The sequence below is a fragment of the Laccaria bicolor genome, genomic scaffold (genome assembly GCF_000143565.1).
Source record: "Laccaria bicolor S238N-H82 LACBIscaffold_8 genomic scaffold, whole genome shotgun sequence".
Taxonomy (NCBI): domain Eukaryota; kingdom Fungi; phylum Basidiomycota; class Agaricomycetes; order Agaricales; family Hydnangiaceae; genus Laccaria; species Laccaria bicolor.
Genome location: NW_001889879.1, coordinates 109425 through 129757, shown reverse-complemented (window position 1 = coordinate 129757; position 20333 = coordinate 109425). Strand labels below are relative to the sequence as shown.

At 47.6% G+C, this 20333-nt stretch overlaps 6 protein-coding genes across 6 annotated transcripts; 5 read left to right on the top strand and 1 right to left on the bottom strand.

Moving 5' to 3' along the window:
* Positions 1-1634: 1634 nt before the first annotated feature.
* Positions 1635-3271, bottom strand: LACBIDRAFT_317855 (uncharacterized protein; the record flags this gene model as incomplete). Its single annotated transcript, XM_001879105.1, has 6 exons — positions 1635-2291; positions 2336-2521; positions 2577-2833; positions 2889-2953; positions 3000-3154; positions 3203-3271. 6 exons carry the CDS (start codon positions 3269-3271, stop codon positions 1635-1637), a joined length of 1389 nt encoding a protein of 462 aa, XP_001879140.1.
* Positions 3272-5502: 2231 nt separating this feature from the next.
* LACBIDRAFT_178572 (uncharacterized protein) lies at positions 5503-5931 on the top strand (the record flags this gene model as incomplete). The annotated part of the gene is made up of 2 exons (XM_001879355.1): positions 5503-5625; positions 5687-5931. Coding segments are annotated over exons 1-2 (252 nt in total), but the record flags the coding sequence as incomplete, so codon positions are not given.
* A 1421-nt stretch (positions 5932-7352) lies between these two features.
* On the top strand, positions 7353-9763 carry LACBIDRAFT_248684 (uncharacterized protein; the record flags this gene model as incomplete). Its single annotated transcript, XM_001879354.1, has 12 exons — positions 7353-7453; positions 7519-7715; positions 7769-7835; positions 7896-8021; positions 8085-8235; positions 8285-8408; positions 8441-8442; positions 8465-8600; positions 8651-9024; positions 9075-9225; positions 9275-9508; positions 9564-9763. The coding sequence occupies 12 exons, from the start codon at positions 7353-7355 to the stop codon at positions 9761-9763; spliced, it is 1863 nt and encodes a 620-aa protein (XP_001879389.1).
* Positions 9764-10571: 808 nt separating this feature from the next.
* Positions 10572-13744, top strand: LACBIDRAFT_317852 (uncharacterized protein; the record flags this gene model as incomplete). Its single annotated transcript, XM_001879353.1, has 2 exons — positions 10572-13496; positions 13556-13744. 2 exons carry the CDS (start codon positions 10572-10574, stop codon positions 13742-13744), a joined length of 3114 nt encoding a protein of 1037 aa, XP_001879388.1.
* A 1031-nt stretch (positions 13745-14775) lies between these two features.
* Positions 14776-15002, top strand: LACBIDRAFT_317851 (uncharacterized protein; the record flags this gene model as incomplete). Its single annotated transcript, XM_001879352.1, has 2 exons — positions 14776-14847; positions 14898-15002. 2 exons carry the CDS (start codon positions 14776-14778, stop codon positions 15000-15002), a joined length of 177 nt encoding a protein of 58 aa, XP_001879387.1.
* Positions 15003-15384: 382 nt separating this feature from the next.
* LACBIDRAFT_317850 (uncharacterized protein) lies at positions 15385-17207 on the top strand (the record flags this gene model as incomplete). The annotated part of the gene is made up of 5 exons (XM_001879351.1): positions 15385-15766; positions 15817-16229; positions 16391-16710; positions 16761-16905; positions 16956-17207. The coding sequence occupies 5 exons, from the start codon at positions 15385-15387 to the stop codon at positions 17172-17174; spliced, it is 1479 nt and encodes a 492-aa protein (XP_001879386.1). The 3' UTR covers positions 17175-17207.
* Between the last annotated feature and the right edge of the window lie 3126 nt (positions 17208-20333).

Sequence of the window (20333 nt, the reverse complement as noted above, 5' to 3'; positions counted from 1 at the left end):
TAAGGTTTATCTGCAACCCCAAACTTAGAAATTGAGAGCAAATATATCAGAACAAAAGAGATTACAGCGTATCCCGCAGTTTTGAGAGCATATGTTTATACATGTGTAGCCCTACATATTCGTCGCTGTCTCGAGTGCCCCTTTCTTCTCAAAACTTAAATAGAATATTTTTAAAATATATCTTAGTTTGGGGTAGCAGATAAACCCTAGACAAGAGAGAGAATATATTTCAAGTTTCTTCCAGTTTGATCTGATGCTTTGACCTGTAACAAGATTCTATTATATCTTTCTTCTATTTACAATTTTCCCGTAGTGCAAACAAGCCCACTCCTGCAGTGACATTGACCCAAATTGGGCACTTAGTCACTTTTGATGTGACATCTATCACGGGACTAAGAAATTCCATCACACTAGGCTTTCAAAACGCAGGGAAATCCCTTTCTGATGGATTCTTTGCCCTTTCTGAGTAGCTTCCAGCCGAAGCCCAGCACAGGTACCAACTTTCGATAATTTCTGGGCGGTTTTGACCTGTTTTTCTCCTTAAATGTTGCAGTTTTTTGGTCGAAAATTTTGGCCACACCCAATTCCTCGTGGGAAAAACTTCGGAGGTGTGTTTTTCGACGTATTTCGCAAATCCGAGCCAGAATCTGGAAAAATCTCAACTCGAGATACATTGGCTTTGCTTGTCCACGACTGTAGCATTTCTGCTGTCAGGTATCAGGGCGATCTCTATATGTTCTGAAGCTCCCAAGGTACGCGATCATGACCTTGATGTAAAATGTGGAGAAATCCAAAGACAGACTTACTTGAGGAGCCGAAATTACCGCTGGCTGTGCTGGCGAGTTCTTCCATCGCAATCGACGCTTCCGATACTGATCTTCAAAAGATGGCCCTTCATCGATAGACAGCGCTGTGCGCACGGCCTCCAGGGACAGGACTAGATGAACATTTGCTATTTGGACCATTTTGTCGTTTCTGAATGAACTCGCAGCGAGCCAACTTGGATTTGCGAAAGTGTTTTGAGCAAGTTTGAAAATCGCACGAATACGTACCAAATTAAACTTGTACCAAACAAACAAACATAAAATGAAAATAATCTAATCTAATCTGTCCATTTGTGGCACTTCGGAAGGCACCCAAGTGTTGTCTTTTCTTACTCTCGCAGACAGACCACGGCGGTACAAGTGAATTTTTTGGATTTGCAGGGTTCACGTGGTCTTTTCTCTTCTTCCGATTGACTAACTAATGGAACTTGTAGTAGTACGTAGTACCTGTTCTGACCCCCTAGAAGACAACGAATTTTGAACGAATCACTTCAATTTGGGACTTGTGACCTTCACTCCAACGCTCCATCCTGTCTTGAGAACCTCTTGAAACATCTCAGTAAGATGCTTGAAGGGGAGACTGTCACTCAATGAAGGGAGAATGCGTGGCCATATACGCTCTTCCAACGCTCTTCCCGGACATCTGTGTGACAGGCGCCAATTATATTCGGTTCACCCATTCATCTAACGTGCTAGACGAGCTCGAAACAGATAGTTTGCCTACAATTCTTGCCGACCAGAAAGAAGTCAATGCGAATCAAGTTAACCAAGAAATGAATATAGCTTAATGTGATCCTTCTTTCCTAGAGTTTATATCATATCCTCTACACCAGCTACCGTTCCACCCGTAAGCCAATCACCATAATACACACACTCCCTCGGATTCACAGGCCCACCGTCTTTACAGAATTCAAACGAGGGGCATAGCGCACATGGTGTCTCGGACCATCCGAGGAATATCGTTTCTGCTTTGATGGCACGGTAGACGGTGCCACCGGAGCTGGTATCGTATTCGTCAAATGCGGCTGCGGGAGAAGAAGAGCGCTTGGAGGATTTCCCCCGTTTTCGAGGACGGTCGGATTCCTCGTCGGATGACTCTTGCTTGACTTTTTTCTTCTTCTTTTTCTTCTTGTGGTCGTCGTCTGAGCTGTCATCCTCGCTGGACGAGTCACGCCTCTTCTTATTTTTCTTTTTCTTCTTCTTCACCTCTTCATCCGAATCGCAGTCATCAGAGTCGGAATCGTCCTTGGCGCGCTTTCGTCTGTGCTTCTTCCGCGAACCAGAGTCAGACGCGCTGCTCTCGTCGTCGTTGCTGCTAATGACATGCTTCTTCCGCTTCCGCTTCTTCCTCTTGTCGTCTTCATCGTCCGATTGATGTTTTCGCTTTTTCTGACTCCTCCGATCGTCGTCCGAATCTTCATCCCCAATTGCGGATGAATCCCAAAGGGCGCTGCCGAACGCTGGAAGCTGGGGTGGTGATTAGCGGGGTCAAATCGAGGAGTCGAACTCACCTTTTCTATCTTTCCGTCTAGAACCAGCACATTCAAAAGCATCTCCACGTGTTCGACTGTGAGGTCGGTCTCTGTCAGCTGCGCTTTCCGGAGAGAGTTTCTGATGTGCTGGGCGGTAGGGTATTGTGGTGCGTTGGAGATGGGATAAAGCGCTCCGGGCGCGCCTTCCTTCCGTTTGGGGAAGCTCTGTGAATGAGGAGCTCCATGGCTGTAGTTTTGATTTGTGGAAAGAGATGCTCACCAGATCGCTAATAAACTTAAAACATGCCTCCGTGAGGTTTTGAATAAACTCCGTGTCGAGCTCGTTATCAGTGTACCAAGGTCCGCCCGTCAGAGCAATGGAAGGTTCAAGGCCTTCGAGCATGTAGATCTTGCGGGTTGGGTGTTGTACAGAAGGCACGCGCTTGATGAGGCGCTTTTGCACTAGAGTTTTTAAGCATCGATCGATGACGGTTTGGTGCAGGTTCGTCTTGGCTTTCAGGTGTTTCGTCCAGATCCCTGTGCGTAGTAAAAGTTGAGTTGACGAGAGTTGATCTCGGAGGCTGGCGCTCACCTTCGGTCGCTGCAATCTTGATGTGACTTAGAACGAGGTTCTCTTCACCCGTCAGGTCTTTCGTGCTGCGAGGACGTTAGCACATGGCAACGAGATGTGTCGATAACGTACGCGACTAGCTCGTTCTTCGTCACCGCCCTGAACAATATATGCCCCTTCGGATCCTTCAGAGACTTGAACAGCCCAACTCCGAGCAAGAAATTGAGTGCATCTTGCCTGGCACTGGGATCGGAAATGATGGACTCTGCTTGTTTTGCGGTTATTTCCTGTGAAATTGTCAGAGATTTGCCAAAAAACCGCGTTCAAAGCCTTACCTTCTTTGAGGAGCTAAGCGCCGCCTGGTGAAGCCTACTTTCAAGCTCATTTGGGGGCCGTTTGCTCATCGCGAATGGGACAATATTATACAGGAGGAAGAGGGAGAAAGCACGTGACAGATGGAGATTTTTCTCTCGGTCCCGAGGCCCAATATTCCTCACTTGACATCGACCACCACCACCACCACCACCACCACCACCACCACCACCACCACCACCACCACCACCCATTCATGGCCGGGACCGACCCCAAGGACAACCCGTATCTTGCGCATCATTATAATGGAAGAAAGGGGGCAGCACCCGAGCCCGCACCAAGTCCAAGCATAAAGGAGCCGTTGTACGGTTTTTTGCCGCGAAAAGTGATCGGAGAACAAGTTCGCAAGGCTTTGGTGCGTAATTAACTCTACGCCGACCTTTCATTTATTGACATTATGTTATAGGATGGAGACATAAATCCTTTCACAAAACAGCCTCACACGCCCCAATACAAGAAGATTCTTGAAGCGCGGAAGAAACTACCTGTTTTCACACAAATGGACGAGTTCTTGAAAATCGTGAGTGGAATGGCTGAGCTAGACTCGAGGAGGGGTTTGAGTGACTATCTTTAGGGATGGAACCACCCTCCTCGTCGTCGCACTTTCTTGAATCGACGCTGATTCATTGGGACAGTTCAGCGAAAACCAGATCATCGTAATGGTCGGCGAGACAGGATCGGGGAAGACGACACAGTGCGTATAGTGAATTCAGTCATAATGGAGCCCCATCTGACCTCAAGTTGGTAGAATCCCACAATTCGTTGCTTATTCAGACTTGCCGCATACCAAAGGCAAAATTGTGGCATGCACACAGCCTAGAAGGGTGGCGGCGATGTCAGTGGCTAAACGCGTAGCTGATGAAATGGACGGTACGTTATTTTTGTCCTTCTGGTTCGACTGGACTTGCTCAACCTCCACAGTCCAGCTGGGCCGACACGTTGGTTACTCGATCCGTTTCGAAGACATGACAGAGCCTGGAACAACCTTTCTCAAATACATGACGGATGGTATGCTTTTACGCGAAGCCATGAATGACCCCAGCCTTGAGCGATATTCCACCATCATCCTTGACGAAGCCCACGAGCGCACCCTTGCCACCGATATCCTCATGGGTCTGCTTAAAGGTGTTGCCAAGAGGCGGCCTGACCTCAAAATCATTGTCATGTCGGCCACTCTCGATGCCGTCAAGTTCCAGAAATACTTCAGCCTACGCTCCGACGTCTCAGCCCCACTTTTCAAAGTCCCAGGTCGGACACATCCAGTGGAGGTCTTCTACACACAAGAGCCAGAACCCGACTATGTGGAGGCTGCTATCAGGACAGTACTCATGATTCATCGTGCGGAAGATGAAGGCGATGTTTTGTTGTTCTTGACTGGTGAAGAGGAAATCGAGGACGCATGTCGCAAGATCAAGCTAGAGGCAGACGATCTCATCAACCAAGATTCGGAGTCTGTGGGCCCCCTTATCTGCATTCCTCTTTATTCCTCTCTTCCCCCACAACAACAACAACGGATATTCGACGCACCTCCTGCTGCCCGGTCGACTGGTGGTCCACCTGGACGGAAAGTCGTTGTGTCGACGAACATCGCAGAAACGTCGCTGACAATCGACGGAATCGTTTACGTTGTAGACCCAGGCTTTTCGAAGCAAAAGGTCTACAACCCACGAATACGCGTGGAGAGCTTGCTCGTCAGCCCCATATCAAAAGCGTCAGCTCAACAGAGGGCAGGACGTGCAGGACGTACGAGGCCAGGAAAGTGCTTCCGGCTGTACACTGAGAAGGACTTTATGTCGGAGCTGGAGGAGCAGACTCATCCGGAGATTTTGAGGAGTAATCTGAGTAATACGGTGCTGGAGCTGGTGAAACTTGGAATCAAGGTCAGTTTCCATGCTTTGGGGAGACTCTGCAATCTGACGGAGTTGATTCAATAGGATCTTGTCCGATTTGACTATGTTGATGCCCCGGCACCTGAGACGCTTATGAGGGCACTAGAACTATTGAATTACCTCTCGGCTTTAGACGACGACGGGAACCTCACCGCCCTAGGTGCTACGATGGCCGAGTTTCCTCTAGACCCGCAGGTAGATACCCTCCACGCTGGGATTTTCATTCGACTAATTCTTTCAATAGCTATCGAAGCTGCTGATTGTTAGCCCAGAATTCAAATGCAGTAATGAGATGTTGACGATCACCGCGATGATGTCAGGTATGTCATGGACCTTTTCGAATGCTGCATCTTCCTGACGAACATCATCCATAGTACCCAATGTGTGGCTTCGACCGAACAATCAAAGACAACAGGCGGACGCTGCAAAGGCTCTATTGACAGTTCCTGACGGAGATCATCTGACGTTGTTGAATGTTTATAACCAGTACATGCAAAGTAAGCTATCCATCGCAAGCCCCTCTACTATTCCTTCTTATTGCCACTTCCTCCTCATCAGATATCCATGACAAGAACTGGACATGGACACACTACCTATCCCATCGTGCGCTGCAACAAGCAGACAATGTTCGTGCGCAGCTACAGCGGACAATGGAGCGCTTTGATATAGATCTGCTGTCGATGTCAGATGAGAAGAAACTGTACACTAACATTCGGAAAGCCTTGGTGTGCGGGTTCTTCATGCAAGTTGCGCACAAAAAAGAAGGAGAGAAAGGGAATTATCTCACTGTGAAGGACAACCAGGCACGTTGCTTCTCAAATTGACCCACTGGCGATTCTCACTCATCTTTGTGTAGGACGTTGGTCTCCATCCATCCTGCGGTCTGGATACCCAACCTGAGTGGGTCCTCTTCAACGAATTCGTGTTGACCACTCGGCCGTACATCCGCACCGTCTCAGAAGTCAGGCCTGAATGGTACGCTCTGACTGCTCTCAGCCGCTTTCGTGATTAACATCTCTTCTAGGCTCCTTGAATACGCCGGAAACTACTTCGATCTCTCGACCTTTCCGGATGGAGAGACGAAGCGGTCGTTGCAGCGCGTTATCAACAAGAGGGCAGGCAAGTCTTCGGAGAGGCTTGATGGGAAGGACGATCGTAAAACTAAGAAGCAAAAGAGCAATCGTTGAGCTGCCCGAGCTTCTTTGAGGTGAGGGCGCGCAGTTGATGCATCATTGAATGCTTCTATCTGTGATCCTCTTTATCGGCGGGGTGGCTGGAGCGCTCAGTCTTGGTTCTTGATGATGATGGGATGCCTGATGTTCACTAAAGTTTTCGTTGCTGTTGCCTGAAAGCGATTCGTTAGGATGGCTTGGATTGAATAAACCCCTTGTAGCCAAGCCATGCTGCGTGAAGTTACTTCTACTTATGTTGAATGTCACCCATGAATCGACGAACGATGGACTCAACAGGGACAACGATCAGATTTCGACGTCAACAACCATCTTCTTCCCACTCCTCCCATTCGCATGCAATTCCTTTAGCGAGCATTCGCATCTACCAGAGCTGTCGCAGAGTCCGAAATGAGTTGTTTTTTTTTGTTTTTTTTTTGTTGATTCGCGATCAACGGATGCGATTACATCATATTCCGTAAATCCCAGCATCATCAAGTGATTCCAGCTCTCCACGATACGCGATGTCACGCCTAGATTTGGCAATCGTGACATGCCCATCAACTTCTGCACAAACCGGATTTGACTCAGAGACTCGCAAGGCCCCCTTGAAGCAATTTCTGGTGACAACTATCTTGCCACTGCTAGCGCGCTCAGCTGACGTCTTTCAATTCAGAATACGGAAGGGGATCCCATGCGCGTTTTCTCAGATGTTTTGCTGGGGTATGTTTTACGGTTTGTGTCGCATTGGGAGGAAATAACAAAAATTGGGCCTCTCGTTTTGCTGATAGCTATCAAACCACATCTAAGCTCACTCCCTGAGTTCATCCAATGTAGGGAGAACCGAGATCCCGAATAATCTGGAGTTTGGGGTCCTGGCCAAACTTATCTCCAAGAGACTCAGAAGCACTTGGAGCAGCAACCAGGCTGTGTGTGGTACAGCGCACTTGATGATGCAGTGATTGATCAAAAAATCGAAGTCTCTATTTAAGTTGCAGGTTTCGCACAAATTGTTTATCTGAGCTTTAGCTCTCCACTCTTCCTCGTCTTTCGCAATGTCCTTTGACAAACTTTCTAATGAGAAAGGCAATGGTGCCGGGCATGGCGCTTTAGAGGCTCAGCTCCAGATCGATCTCGCTAACAATATCCAGGCAAAGTGAGTTTTGAGTTGTCCAGGCTTATCTTCGGGGATATCATCTTACAACTCACCGTCGCTCGCAGGATACAGAACCCACTACATGGCCTCTCACGAGAGCAGCTCATGGAAAATGTGGAGGAATTCGTCAAAGAGAAAGGGCTGGAAGACAAATTAGGTCTCTTTGAGAAAGCAGCTCTTCTCGCGCAGAACCCGAAAGACTTTGAGCAAATCTCCGGAATGACTGAGGAAGACAAGGAAGTTATCCGGCGAGAAACGACGCGTACGTGATCTAATATGAAGCCCCAGAACTCCACTGATATTAATTCATCAAAGATCGGTGGAGCCAGTCGCGCGAACTGTACTTGACTGTAGTCATTTGTAGTTTGGCCGCTGCAGTCCAGTGGGTATTGCGAAATTATTGTCATTCCCCACCTTGATACTCATCAGTTCATTCATACAGGGGCTGGGATCAGACTGGCTCTAACGGCGCCAACTTATCTTTCCCTCAGGCGCTTGGGATCGACAATACGCCTGGCAGCCCAAACGCTCAGAGGAATGATTGGATTGTCGGGCTCATCAACTCCGGGTACGTTTCAATTCAGCGGTCTTGCCGCCACCGTCCATGATTACCTTACTCTTATCTTGACAGCCCCTATATCGCTTCCTGCCTTCTTGGGTGTTGGCTTACCGATCCTCTGAATCACTTTTTTGGGCGTCGTGGAACCCTCTTTTTCTGTGGTATCTTCTGCATTTTAAGCGTTATTGGACAAGGGTTGGCGCAAACCTGGCCGCAGCTTTTGGTGGGACACGATTTATTATTCGATCTTGGCTCTACTCACTTAATTTTAGGTCTGTCGCTTGCTCCTAGGTTTGGGGATGGGTCCCAAAGCATCGACATCCCCTGTTTTTGCCGCCGAAAACGTCCCAGCAATTATTCGTGGGGGTCTTGTCATGTCCTGGCAGATGTGGGCAAGTACCATCTATCGTTTTGGACTTTACCTTTAGTGGTCCTGACGCCACTGATTGTAGACTGCGTTTGGCATCTTCCTCGGGTTCTCCGCCAATCTTGCTCTGCAAGGGGTGGGGAATATCGCTTGGCGACTAGAGCTTGGGTCTGCCTTCCTTCCTGCCGTTCCATTGACAATTGGTATTTATTTCTGCCCTGGTACGTCTTGTTTTTTTTCACGAGTTGTGTCACCAAGTCTTGTATTGCAGAATCTCCCCGTTGGTTGATGAAAAAAGGTCGTTACGCCGAGGCCTTCAGATCATTCTGTCGTCTCCGCAACAGTGAACTGCAAGCTGCGCGTGACTTGTACTATGTCCATTGCCAGCTCGTGGAAGAGTACAAGGTTCTTCACGGTTCCACGTACTTCACGCGCTTCCTTGAGCTTTTTACGGTTCCCCGCATACGCCGCGCGACGCTCGCCAGTTGGGTTGTGATGATTGCTCAGCAGATGTGTGGTATCAATATTATCGCCTTTTATTCATCGACAATTTTCGTACAAGCCGGGTATTCTTCTAAACAGGCTCTTTTGGCTTCGTGGGGTTTCGGTCTCATCAACTGGGTTTTCGCATTTCCTGCTGTTTGGGTATGTTTTTAGAATGATTTTTTGATGATCTTTTGACAAGGTTTACATAGACGATCGACACGTTCGGCCGTCGGAATTTGCTGTTGTTCACGTTCCCGAACATGGCCTGGACTCTCCTCGCAGCTGGATTCTGCTTCTATATCCCAGAAACGAGTCAAGCGAGGGTTCCCCTAATTGCGTTGTTCATCTTCATCTTCGCGGGTTTGTCACTCTTGTGCATGTGAGGGATCCGCTCACGTGTCATGTACAGCTTTTTATTCGCCTGGAGAGGGGCCAGTGCCGTTCACATACTCGGCGGAAGTATTCCCACTGACGCACAGAGAGATGGGTATGTCATGGGCAGTTGCGACGTGCCTATTCTGGGCTTCTGTTATCTCCTTGACGTTCCCTCGACTCCTCAGTGCTCTGGGACCAGTTGGAGCATTCGGATTTTATGCTGGCCTCAATGTTGCCGCGTTGATCATGATTTTCTTCTTGATGCCAGGTTCGCCTTGCCCTTCCATGGTCTCCTTTAACCCATATTTAGTTCCCTGCCATAGAAACAAAACAACGAACCCTCGAGGAGCTTGATTACGTCTTCGCCGTGCCTACCTCAAAGCACGCTTCATACCAGCTCCGCGAGTTCCTCCCGTACTGGATCCGACGCTACATTTTGTTTCGGAGGAGGACACAACTCAAACCTCTTTACAATTTCGACGAGGTAGAGGCGATCGCCGTCTCTGGCGTTGAGCGTCCGTAGGTGATTGTGGAGAATACTGACGCCATGAACGTTTACAATGCCGCAGTCAGACGACAGCCTCCTTCCGCTCAGTAATTGGCCGCTCTTGTTTAGCTTCTCAAAAGACACCGTATTTTTGGTATAGTCCTATCTGTAATCCATCTGTAATCAATCGTTAAGCACCTTGTGTTTTCCGGCGCAGATCTTTTCGAGTTGAGATGACTGGAACTCGCCGAGGTAATGTACACCCGATCTTGATCTAGAGGTCCTCTTTGCGGTCCAGTTGGCGTACACAGTTTACCAACGACTACCGTGAGTGCAACCCTTTCATGATCTCCAATTACCTCACCCTCTCAATGACGCTGAAGACTGGACGAAGGATGATTTCTTTCGAAAGGTACACCATTTGTTTATAATGGGCGTTTAGGCGGCTATTTGGCAAATTCCGTCGTGGACCGGACAAACATCGGAGAACCGGACTTTAGTCACACCACGATGTAGTTGAAGCTTGCTCTTATCACGGCCGCATTCACTGAGGAATCAAGCACACTCGCCCCATTTAAAGATGACGCCTCGTTGTCTTTCCGTCCCTTCACGATTCGAAGCCTGCCCTTCCTTTGTAAACGACTAAGATCATACAAGGCAGTTCGATATTCATATCCCACCCAAAGTGAGCGATCTCCGCGTGTTCCTTGAACGTTGGCTGATAGACACACCCTCAGCCGCAGAGGAGACATAAATTCGCTGCGTATCAAGCTCGTTTCTCGAGTCCTCGTCTCTACGCCCGCATCGAGCTGAATGCCTGAGTACGATTACCCCCTCGACGGTCATGAGCAATATCTTGACCACGCAGAACAGCATCACAGATTTAAACTGGGTTGACAGTGATTGGCACCGATATCCACCTATGAGCAACATCGCCACCCCGTTGACCAGCCACACTTCTCAAGACAATCAACGCCGCCAACAAGGCTCCGTCGCAGACGTCTTATCGACCACATCGCGCTCAGTCCGCCCGTCTAACACAGACCAATACATGCACTCAACGAGTTCATCACGCGGAGGACGCGTATCACCCGGGGAGAGTTTGCTTTCCAGGGATCCCCCCCGATCAGCATCTCAGACATCCCAGCGCCTTCCTCCCATGTCCCCGCTGGACACTCCCAGAAGTTACCACACCCCACAATTCGAGTCAGGGAGTCTGAGTTCCAACTGGCCACTTCCGGAAGTGCGCCAGCAGGCTGCGCAACAAAATGGCACTATGCAGACCGGAAGCCGTTCTGGGTCTACTGTTCCTGGTACTACTATGTCGCAGTCGACTTTTCAGCGAGCTGGGATACCTCGTCCGGGTTCGACTGTCCCTCTGATGATGGGTTCTCGACCCACGTCGATGTATTCTGATTCTTCTTCCGCGTCTTCTAGTCTTGTTTCCGCCCCAATGAGTCGTTCCAACTCTACCTCTTTCCAACAATCTGGCGGCATGTCTCGATCTAACTCCGTCTCTCAGCCGTCTTTTCAGCAATCTGGCATGCAGTCTGGCGGTGGCATGTCCCGTTCTGATTCCACCTCTCAGCCATTGCTCCAACAATCTGGAGGCATGTCCGGCTACTCTAATTCTCAGTCGTTTCAACAGTCTGGCATGCAGTCTGGTGGCATGTCTAACTCTAATCCTCAGTCATTTCAACAATCTGGCATGCAGTCTGGTGGCGGCATGCGTTCTAATCCTAGCGCCCAACAATCATTTCAGCCATACGATATGCCCCGTTCTAATTCCAACGCTCAAACGTCTTTTCAGCCCATCCCCTACGACATGCCTCGAAACCCTATTTCCAATTCCAATTCGCAACCTAGCGGCATACTCAAGAATTCCAACACTCAGCAATCTTTCCAATTATACGACATGCCTCGGAATTCTAATTCCAATTCTAATTCTCAGCCTTATTTTCAACAATCCGGGGGCATATCGGGCGGTGGCATGCCGAAGTCCAATTCTAACACCCAACAACCTTTCCAACAATACGACATGCCTCGAAGCTTCAATCCCAATCATAATTCCCAACCGTCCTATCAACAATCGACCATGGGCTCTGGCGGGATGTCTGGAATGCAGTCCGGTGGTATGCCCAAGTCAAATTCTCACGCCCAACAATCTTTCCAACAATACGACATACCTCGGAGCTCTAACTCTAATTATAATTCCCAGCCGTCCTATCAACAATCGAGCATGTCTAGTATGGGCTCTGGCGGGATGTCTGGAATGCAGTCCGGTGGTATGCCCAAGTCCAATTCTAACACCCAACAATCCTTCCAACAATACGACATGCCTCGAAGCTCTAATTCTAATTCTAATTCCCAGCCGTCCTATCAACAATCGAGCATGTCCAGCATGGGCTCTGGCGGGATGTCTGGAATGCAGTCCGGTGGTATGCCCAAGTCTATCTCTAACGTCCAACAGTCTTTTCAACCATCTGCTGGCATGTCTGGCATGCAGTCCAGCGGGATGCCTAGCGGTGGCGTGCCCAAGTCCAACTCCGTCTCTTTCCAACAACCACTGCCAGGCGGGGCCTCTTCTGTAAAGCAACAAACGGCCATGAACACCCAAGCTAACAAGATGGCCTCCACGCCGCTTCCTAGCCTCGTGGCTCCGATTCCCAGTTTGGGTTCTACCATGCCTTACGACATGCCACGCTCAGGTTCCACTATTCCTTACAATAATCCTCGTTCGGGCTCTACCATGCCCTTCGACGTCCCTCGTTCAGGCTCTGCCTTGCCTCGTTCGAGCTCTACCACGCCTTACGACATCCCTCGTCCAGGCTCTGCATTGTCTCGTTCGGGTTCTACCATGCCTTACGACATCCCTCGTCCAGGCTCTGCATTGTCTCGTCCGGGTTCTACCATGCCTTACGACATCCCTCGTCCAGGCTCTGTATTGTCTCGTTCGGGTTCTACCATGCCTTACGACATCCCTCGTCCAGGCTCTGTATTGTCCCCCACAGTCTATATGCCGCAGACATGTCTCGGTTCGTCTGGATTCTCCCCCTCGGCGTTCCAACAATCCGGGATGCCGCGTTCAGCTGGGTATAACTATGGTAGCATACCACAACAATCTTTCCAGCGTTCGAATTCTGGGTATTACCCCCAACCATCGTCGCATTATGGATCTTACCCTCCCTCAGCATTTCAGCAAGGCGGGGTACCTCGTTCTGCAGGATACGTACCCCATCCAGCTGCGCAGAGATCTTATTCCCATTCCGGGGCTGTTCAACAGGCCGGCATTCAGCCCATTCCTCAAATGGGCAAACCGTCCTCGTCCTATTCACTTTCTGGGTTTTTCCCTGACCAAACTTCCCGACGTCATTCCAGTAATTCATTCGGGAACTATCGTTCCACTTCGCGCGGACGTTCAAGCTCACGAGGAACCTCTCGCTCCAGACGTTCTCGTTCCAGGAGCTCGCGTGGTGCAAGTCGGCGGGGTTCTCGATCTTCGAGTCGATCGACTACTTCCCGTTCTTCGTCCCGCCGGGTGCGTAGTTCGCGCTCCTCGGGGAAAAGCTCAAAGAAAAGCTCGAAACGGCGCTCGGGGAGGAAAGGGATGTCAATTGTTTATGGGACGGGGTATACTACTGTTCACCCGAACGCGACTAGCCCTACGGTGATCCAGCCATCGCCTACTGAGCCGATCGTGGTGCCGCTCCATGGGGGGAAGCGGGGGTATATGGTCGTTCCGCCGATTGGGATGAACTTGCAGGTTTATGTGAGTCATAATTGTGATATGTGCTCAAGAGGTACTTACGATATTTGATTAATTTGCAGGACACGCGGAATTTGAAGCCGAAACAGCACAAGAGCACGAGACTGAAAAAGCATCATGTTCAAGGTGAGAAAAAGTCGTTGATGGGGAAGCTCGCGGGCGGGCTTGTCGCGCCGTTCAATGGGGGGGAGAGAGGGAGGAGTAGGAGTCGGAGTAGATCGCGAGTGCGGAGGACTGTTTCTGTGTACTAACTCTCATATGATGGAGTAGCGTCGTAAGTACTAGTAGATCACCGAACTTTAACAGTAGATTTTGGGTACGTATTGAATAATAGGGAACTCACAGTGGAACTTTGAATCTCAATTGGTTTTTTCTTCTTGAGTCGTGTTTCCGTGTCTACAAACTTCCGCAGTAGGTACCAGTCTGTACCAGTGGGCAACTAGAACCAAGAAACGAAGCGGAAAGTGTGCATGACCGCCTTCGCGATCCTCCCTGGACATATCGGCAAGGTTTTGTTAAATCCATGATATACATCCTCGAGCGAAGAAGGAAGCCGCCTAAAATGGCCGTTCGAGGAGAAATAACACACCCACCCCAAATCTACATTGACAAGCTAACAATGCAAGCCGAAGCTGCCAGCCTTTAAATCCAAGTGTCCAAGTGTCGCCGAGTTTCGAAGGTGGTATAGGGTATTAGTATCACTCAGTAGCAGAGGGTACAAACACCGCCCTCAATCCCCTATCCATCTTCCTCAAAAACGCAACTATGAGCCACCCAAGCTCCGAAGAGTCACAAACCTTCCTCACAAATCGTGTCCGAAAAGACGGTTTGGGGATACGGTACGCATCCCACTGACGAACAAACTCATCTGGCAAGCCCTTCCAACGGTCCCACTGTCTCCAAGTCACCATCTCTTGAAAGATCGGTTGTTGAGCCAATGTTTCTGAATCGAGTTGACTGTGGAAAGTTTCGAGGAAGGAGAGAGCTTCTGCAGCTGTGATGTGATGGTACTTACCTGGAACCTATTGGCAAGACGAACACCCAGGCACCCTACGTCGTATGCAAAGGGATTGAAGTCTAATTCAGCCTCCCATATCACACCCCACGGCTTATCGGCTACCCCCGGGATACATTCTTCTATGGGTAATCGGTATGAGGAGAGTGGTCTGCCGGGGGGGGCAGCATTATCGAGAGATTGAAATCAAAGAGGGCATATGATGAACGACCCTTCGCCCGAAGTTGTTTTCGGATAAGGTTTCTCTCGAGACCTAGGAGGTCGCAGATGGGGAGATGGTTCATGAGGGCGTTGAACCAGGTGATGTCCTGGAAGAAGGAACGAGCGGAAAATGACCTAGTAGGTCATTTTCTTTTCATGTCATTTCAGCCTGACCACTGACTATGCAGTACCACTTTTCAAGGGTTGGACTGCCAGTGGATCTTGGTATCAATGACTGGGTTTGTGACCCATGTAAGAGCATGAAGAAAAGCAGAGGAAGGGGTGGCAAATGAAGGATAAGATGGCGGCTGACATCCCAAAACATGTTACTATTTATAGATTTTACCTATATATGGAAGGTTGTTCCCACGCCTGGTTGGTTAGTCCGGCCATATTGGCCTTACCAAAAAAATCAACATGATATATTAAATTAAAATTGTGCTCCCCCCTTGCATACCTGTCAGGGCGACGGAAAAAAAAATACATTTTTGAAATCAAACAGGAAAGAGTTTTTCCCGTCCAAAAAAGACAAAAAATAAAAGCTTCTTCAATCTTACCCGTCTTTGATACTCATTTGTACTTTGAACAACGGAAGAACGAGTCATGCCAGGCGCCATAAGTACGCACCGTGGCCGCAGTGTGCAAGGGTAACCACGTGACGATACCCACTTGACCATGACCTCGACGTACCCCATCCTCCCCTCCCGTCCTATCCTCCCGCACATCGGCACAACCTGCTCAAATCCACGCTGTGCGACCCCCTTAGAGTTCCCAGTACCATCTCCATACCCGCACCCAGGAACTCTACTCCAGATCCGATGTTTTCAATGTCAAACGATTGTTTCGCATGCTTTTTATCCAACTCAGGTGCCTTCATCGTCGGTGACATCTTCGAGGTCTAGTCCAGGCTTAGGTGGAACCGGAGAACAGCAGCAGCAGCAGCAGCAGAGAAAGGGCCGGAAGATTGGGACGCAGGAGAGGCCACTTGAGACGGGGTATTATGATATTTTGGGTGTCCCGGTGACGGCGTCGACGGACGATATCAAGAAAGCTTATCGTTCGTTCTCATTCCATTTTCATTGTACTTTCTCGCCAACAACATCGCAGGCCGTCTAGCAATCAAACATCACCCAGACAAAAACCCCGATGACCCCTTAGCAGAAGACCGCTTCAAGTCCATCGCCATCGCCTACCAAACCCTCTCAGACCCCACCCTTCGCAAGAAATACAACGAGTTCGGTCCGAAGGAAAGCGCTCCGGAGGGTGGCTACGTCGATCCTGAAGAAGTCTTTGGTGCAATTTTCGGTGGCGACAAGTTTGTTCCCATTATTGGTCAGATCAGCTTGGCAAGGGATATGAAGAGCGCGCTGCAGGAGGCTGAGGAGGCTAGTGATGAGCCTGGTGAAAAGGCGAAGGTGCTGGATGCAAAGGGAAGAGAGGTGATTAGCCCTGAGGAACGTGCGAGGAGGGAGGAGAAGGAGCGCGTGAAGGCGGAAAAGGATAGGCAGAAATCTGCAGAGGTTCGTTCAATTTTCTTTCTATCATTTTCTTTTCTTTCCATCATTTCGTTTCTTTCTATCATTTCGTTTCTTTCTATCATTTCCTTTTTCCCCCCCTCATTTCGTTTCCTTTCCTTTTCATCATTTCGTTTTCTTTCTTCCTTATTCAACCACTCTTTTAGAAAGCAGCTGCCCGTGCGGAAAGGGTATCCAAACTCGTCGAAAACCTCGAACGCAAACTCGGCATATTCACAGAATCAGCTACAACTCCATTAGACATAAACCCCTCCACCTCCTCCGACCTATCCACCAGCTGGCGAACTATCTGTTCGCTTGAAGCAGCTGACCTCTCACACGAATCTTACGGCGTCGAATTGCTCCACTGCATCGGCTTCGTTTACGTTTCAAAGGCCAAACACCACCTCGCGACAAATCAGACATTGTTTGGCGTCGGTGGGTGGTTGCACAACGTTCAGGGAAAATATCATGTTTTTAGCGAAACGTACGTACGCCGTGCATCTCTTTCTAATTTTTTATGACAAGTTTTGACAGCGTATCAACCCTCCGAGCGGCAATCGAGCTCAAATCGGTATTCGACCAAATCCAAGCAGCCGAAAAGGCAGGGAACCTAAGTCCGGAGGAGAAGAAGAGGTTGGAGGAACAGGCGGCTGAGAAGGGGTTACAGGCGTTGTTCAAGGTATTCCTATCTACTTTTCTTTTCTTTCTTTTCTAACTAACACTCGCCAGGGAACGAAACTAGAAGTCGAATCCATCCTCCGCGAGACGTGCGACCGCCTCCTCTCCGACCCTGCTGTATCACGCGAAAAGGCGCAGCTGAGGGCGGTGGCGCTGCAGATTCTTGGAGAGGCGTATATGAATGTTAAGAAGGATGCGCCGGAGGATGGGAGCGATTATGTGAAGATTGATACGAGGAGTAGTCGTGCGAGAGAGGGCGGGAGGGCGTGAGCGGCCCAATAGTTGTGTTCATGAATATCATCCTATGTTTTTCTTGTACTTTACATTCGGAGACAGTCGTTAATGATAATCGTAGATATAGACAACTTCGTGAACTGAAAGAATAATCATTGCAGCGCGCCTGCGGGCGATGCGATTAATTACCGCCAACATTGTTCCTTTTTCAGTAGCTTTCTTGTTGCTCAAAAGTGCTCTAGCTCAGAACTGCTTTCTACTCTGGTTAAAAACCATATACTTCCCATCAAAAAACTCTTTTTTCCATTGCATGCCAGGACATGCGTTTATATAAAAACTTCAATATCGTGCAGGAAAATTAGTGATATACACGTTAAGAGGTGAATTCCTGTACCTTCAACTACTTGACGGCTGTAAGGAGTGAACTGCAAGGTTTACAAGGTTATCTGTTGTATCTTTTATACAATCAACTACTTGGAGGGATTTCTCATCGCCAAGCCGCAGCTGACGCCGCAACTCAAGACACATTTCGGACGCCTTTCTTCCGCCAGAATGGCTTTTATCGAGTCGCCGCTGAATACTTCTTGTAGTCTGTTGGGGAGAAAGAAAACGATAGATTAGATTATGATCGGCTTGTTTGGTGATCGTGGATTGACATGTGCCACCAAGGGGGTGTCGGGATTTTAAAAAAAGACCTAGGGTCGATTTTTTTGGTAGTGAGCGCTGGGCTGAACCAACCACCCAACGTAATCAGGCACGTGTCTATTTTAGGAAATATGACGTCACCGTTGTGACGTTGTCTTCCTGTCCTCGGGCCTCTCGACGTTGAACATGCATTGCAGACCCAATGCATGGGCACCTGCACAAGGTAAATACAAATGAGGTGATATCAGAATGGTTTGACATGAAGATGTAAGTATGTTTTACATTGAAACCCTAACAGAAAGTGGGTTTACCAATTGACCACATCCCACTGGATCACATTGCCGGTGGTCAGCTCTGCTCGGGATCCACAAAAGAAATCCTCCAATCGACAACCTTACGTTTTCATTTTTTGCACCGACCTCATGTTTCCTTGCTGTAACGGTTGCCACACTAAGGAAAATTATCAATGGTCCGATATTATTATTGTCTTATGTAAGCAGTCTTAGTTGTGTTTTTTGGCGCATCCTGAGGCATTTAGCACATCTTGAAGCTTTCTATCTATTATGTATAATTTATCCACCAGGAAGGCCGCCCATAATGTTTTTGGGCCAAAATTTTTGAGCTTCCAATTTTTTTTTAACGGCCTGATGGCCCAACCAACCAACCGGCCCCCGGTCCGGGATTATGATCCCGACACCCCCTTGTGTGCCACGCATCTTTTAAATTTTATAGAATGTCAACCTGATGTCAAAGACTCAAAAGCCACGGCAGTCTACTGGTGTTTGTAGCTGCTATTACACTGGACACATGACAAGATAATCTGCACTGAAATACTCTAAAAAATATCTTTTGAAAGTTCCTTATTTTTTTTCTGTTTTCTAGTAAGAAACATGTAATACATCTACAAAGATTGTTTTCAACAAATGAAGATTAAATACCTATAAAACACGTTAAAAACATATAGAAATTTACTTGAAAGATATTTGGTTAATTTGAATTGTCTATATATGTATCTCAGTATGTTCTACATGTTTTCCAACATATTTTATCAATATTTGACCTTCATTCATTGAAAAGAATCTTTATAGATGTATTAAATATTTCTTGGTAGAAAACAGGGAAAAAATAAGGAACTTCCAAAAGATATTTTTAGAGTATTCCAAGACAAATTATCTTGTCATGTGTCCAGTGTAATTACATAATAGCAGGTGGCTATGTGCTTATGTGATAGCAGGTGGCTATGCATATGCTTATGTGATAGCAGGTGGCTATGCTTTTGCTTATGTGATAGCAACAATCTCCAGCCTGCTTCTGTAATACTTGCCCTCTCTGCAGTCTTCCACTACATTTTTACATCATATAAAATCGACATTATACTGAGATTATTACATGAGTATGAGCTACCAAATTTTTATGCATTTTACTGTTCAAAAATTTGTTAAATCAGCAACATCAGTTGAAATTGACATTTTTGAATTCTGAACTTGCTACTGTGCCATTTTTATCAATTCAACAGTCACAGGTCATAGGCCATTTACAACTACCAAAATGACATGTGGGGTTATGGCAATTTTTGGTCAACTGCCAAAACAACTGGAAAAATTGTAAAGAAATCCCATAGAAATAACCCTGAGAAATCCAACAGACATTTCTCATGTTTTGGACAAAATTAACTCCTGAGTACAAGAAATTTGAAGTCTTGAAATAAAAGAGTAATACCTCATTGCTTTGATAAACATAATTTTAAATTGTGGCTTGTTAATCTTCTGAAATTTCAACTGAAGCTTTGGATAGATTATGTCTTTCTGTGTAAGATATTTTCAAGCACTTGCATAAGTCTTACACTTGACTGTATCACCCAGAAAATTTTACCCTATCTACTGGAAAGAATATTGTACAGCTGGTGTGTCCCTTGTTTTTTTCCCCCTTGTTTAGATGGTTGCATGATTATCTGGGATGGAGATTCTGATGACTTTTAGTTGTTTACAAAGCTTATGCATGAGAGAAAAACCAAGATCCAGAGCAAAGCTGCAATTATATGGAATGGTAATCATGCAAAGGGAAATGGGATGAGATTTTTCATTTTATAGCATCGCATGTCATAGTTTCACACATGAAAACTACTGTAAGTTATCATCAAACTTTCAGAAACAAGATCACAATGCCAGGTTGTAGATGTACAAATTAGAAAGAATCCTGTTTGGTCAAAACTAATTCAACATCAAAGTGGAAGTGCTTCACATGCACCCCACCAAAAAAAAGGGTTAACCTATATCCTTGAAAGTGCTCCAGAGCTGCCCAGATGTAGGTGGAAATGGAAGGATGGGCTAGTAGTTTACAGCTCATGTATAGAAGATAAGATAAGATAAGAAATATTCTCTTTTCTTTCCTCTTTATATTTTATTTTATTTTATTTATGTAATAGCAGCTACAAACACCAGTACCCTGCCAAAGCCACCTTTGAGCCACCTTGACAGCTAACTGCATAATTGCGCCTTTGTCTGTGCGTAAACATCCGTTTTAGGCCGTGGCTATGTAAACCATGACGCC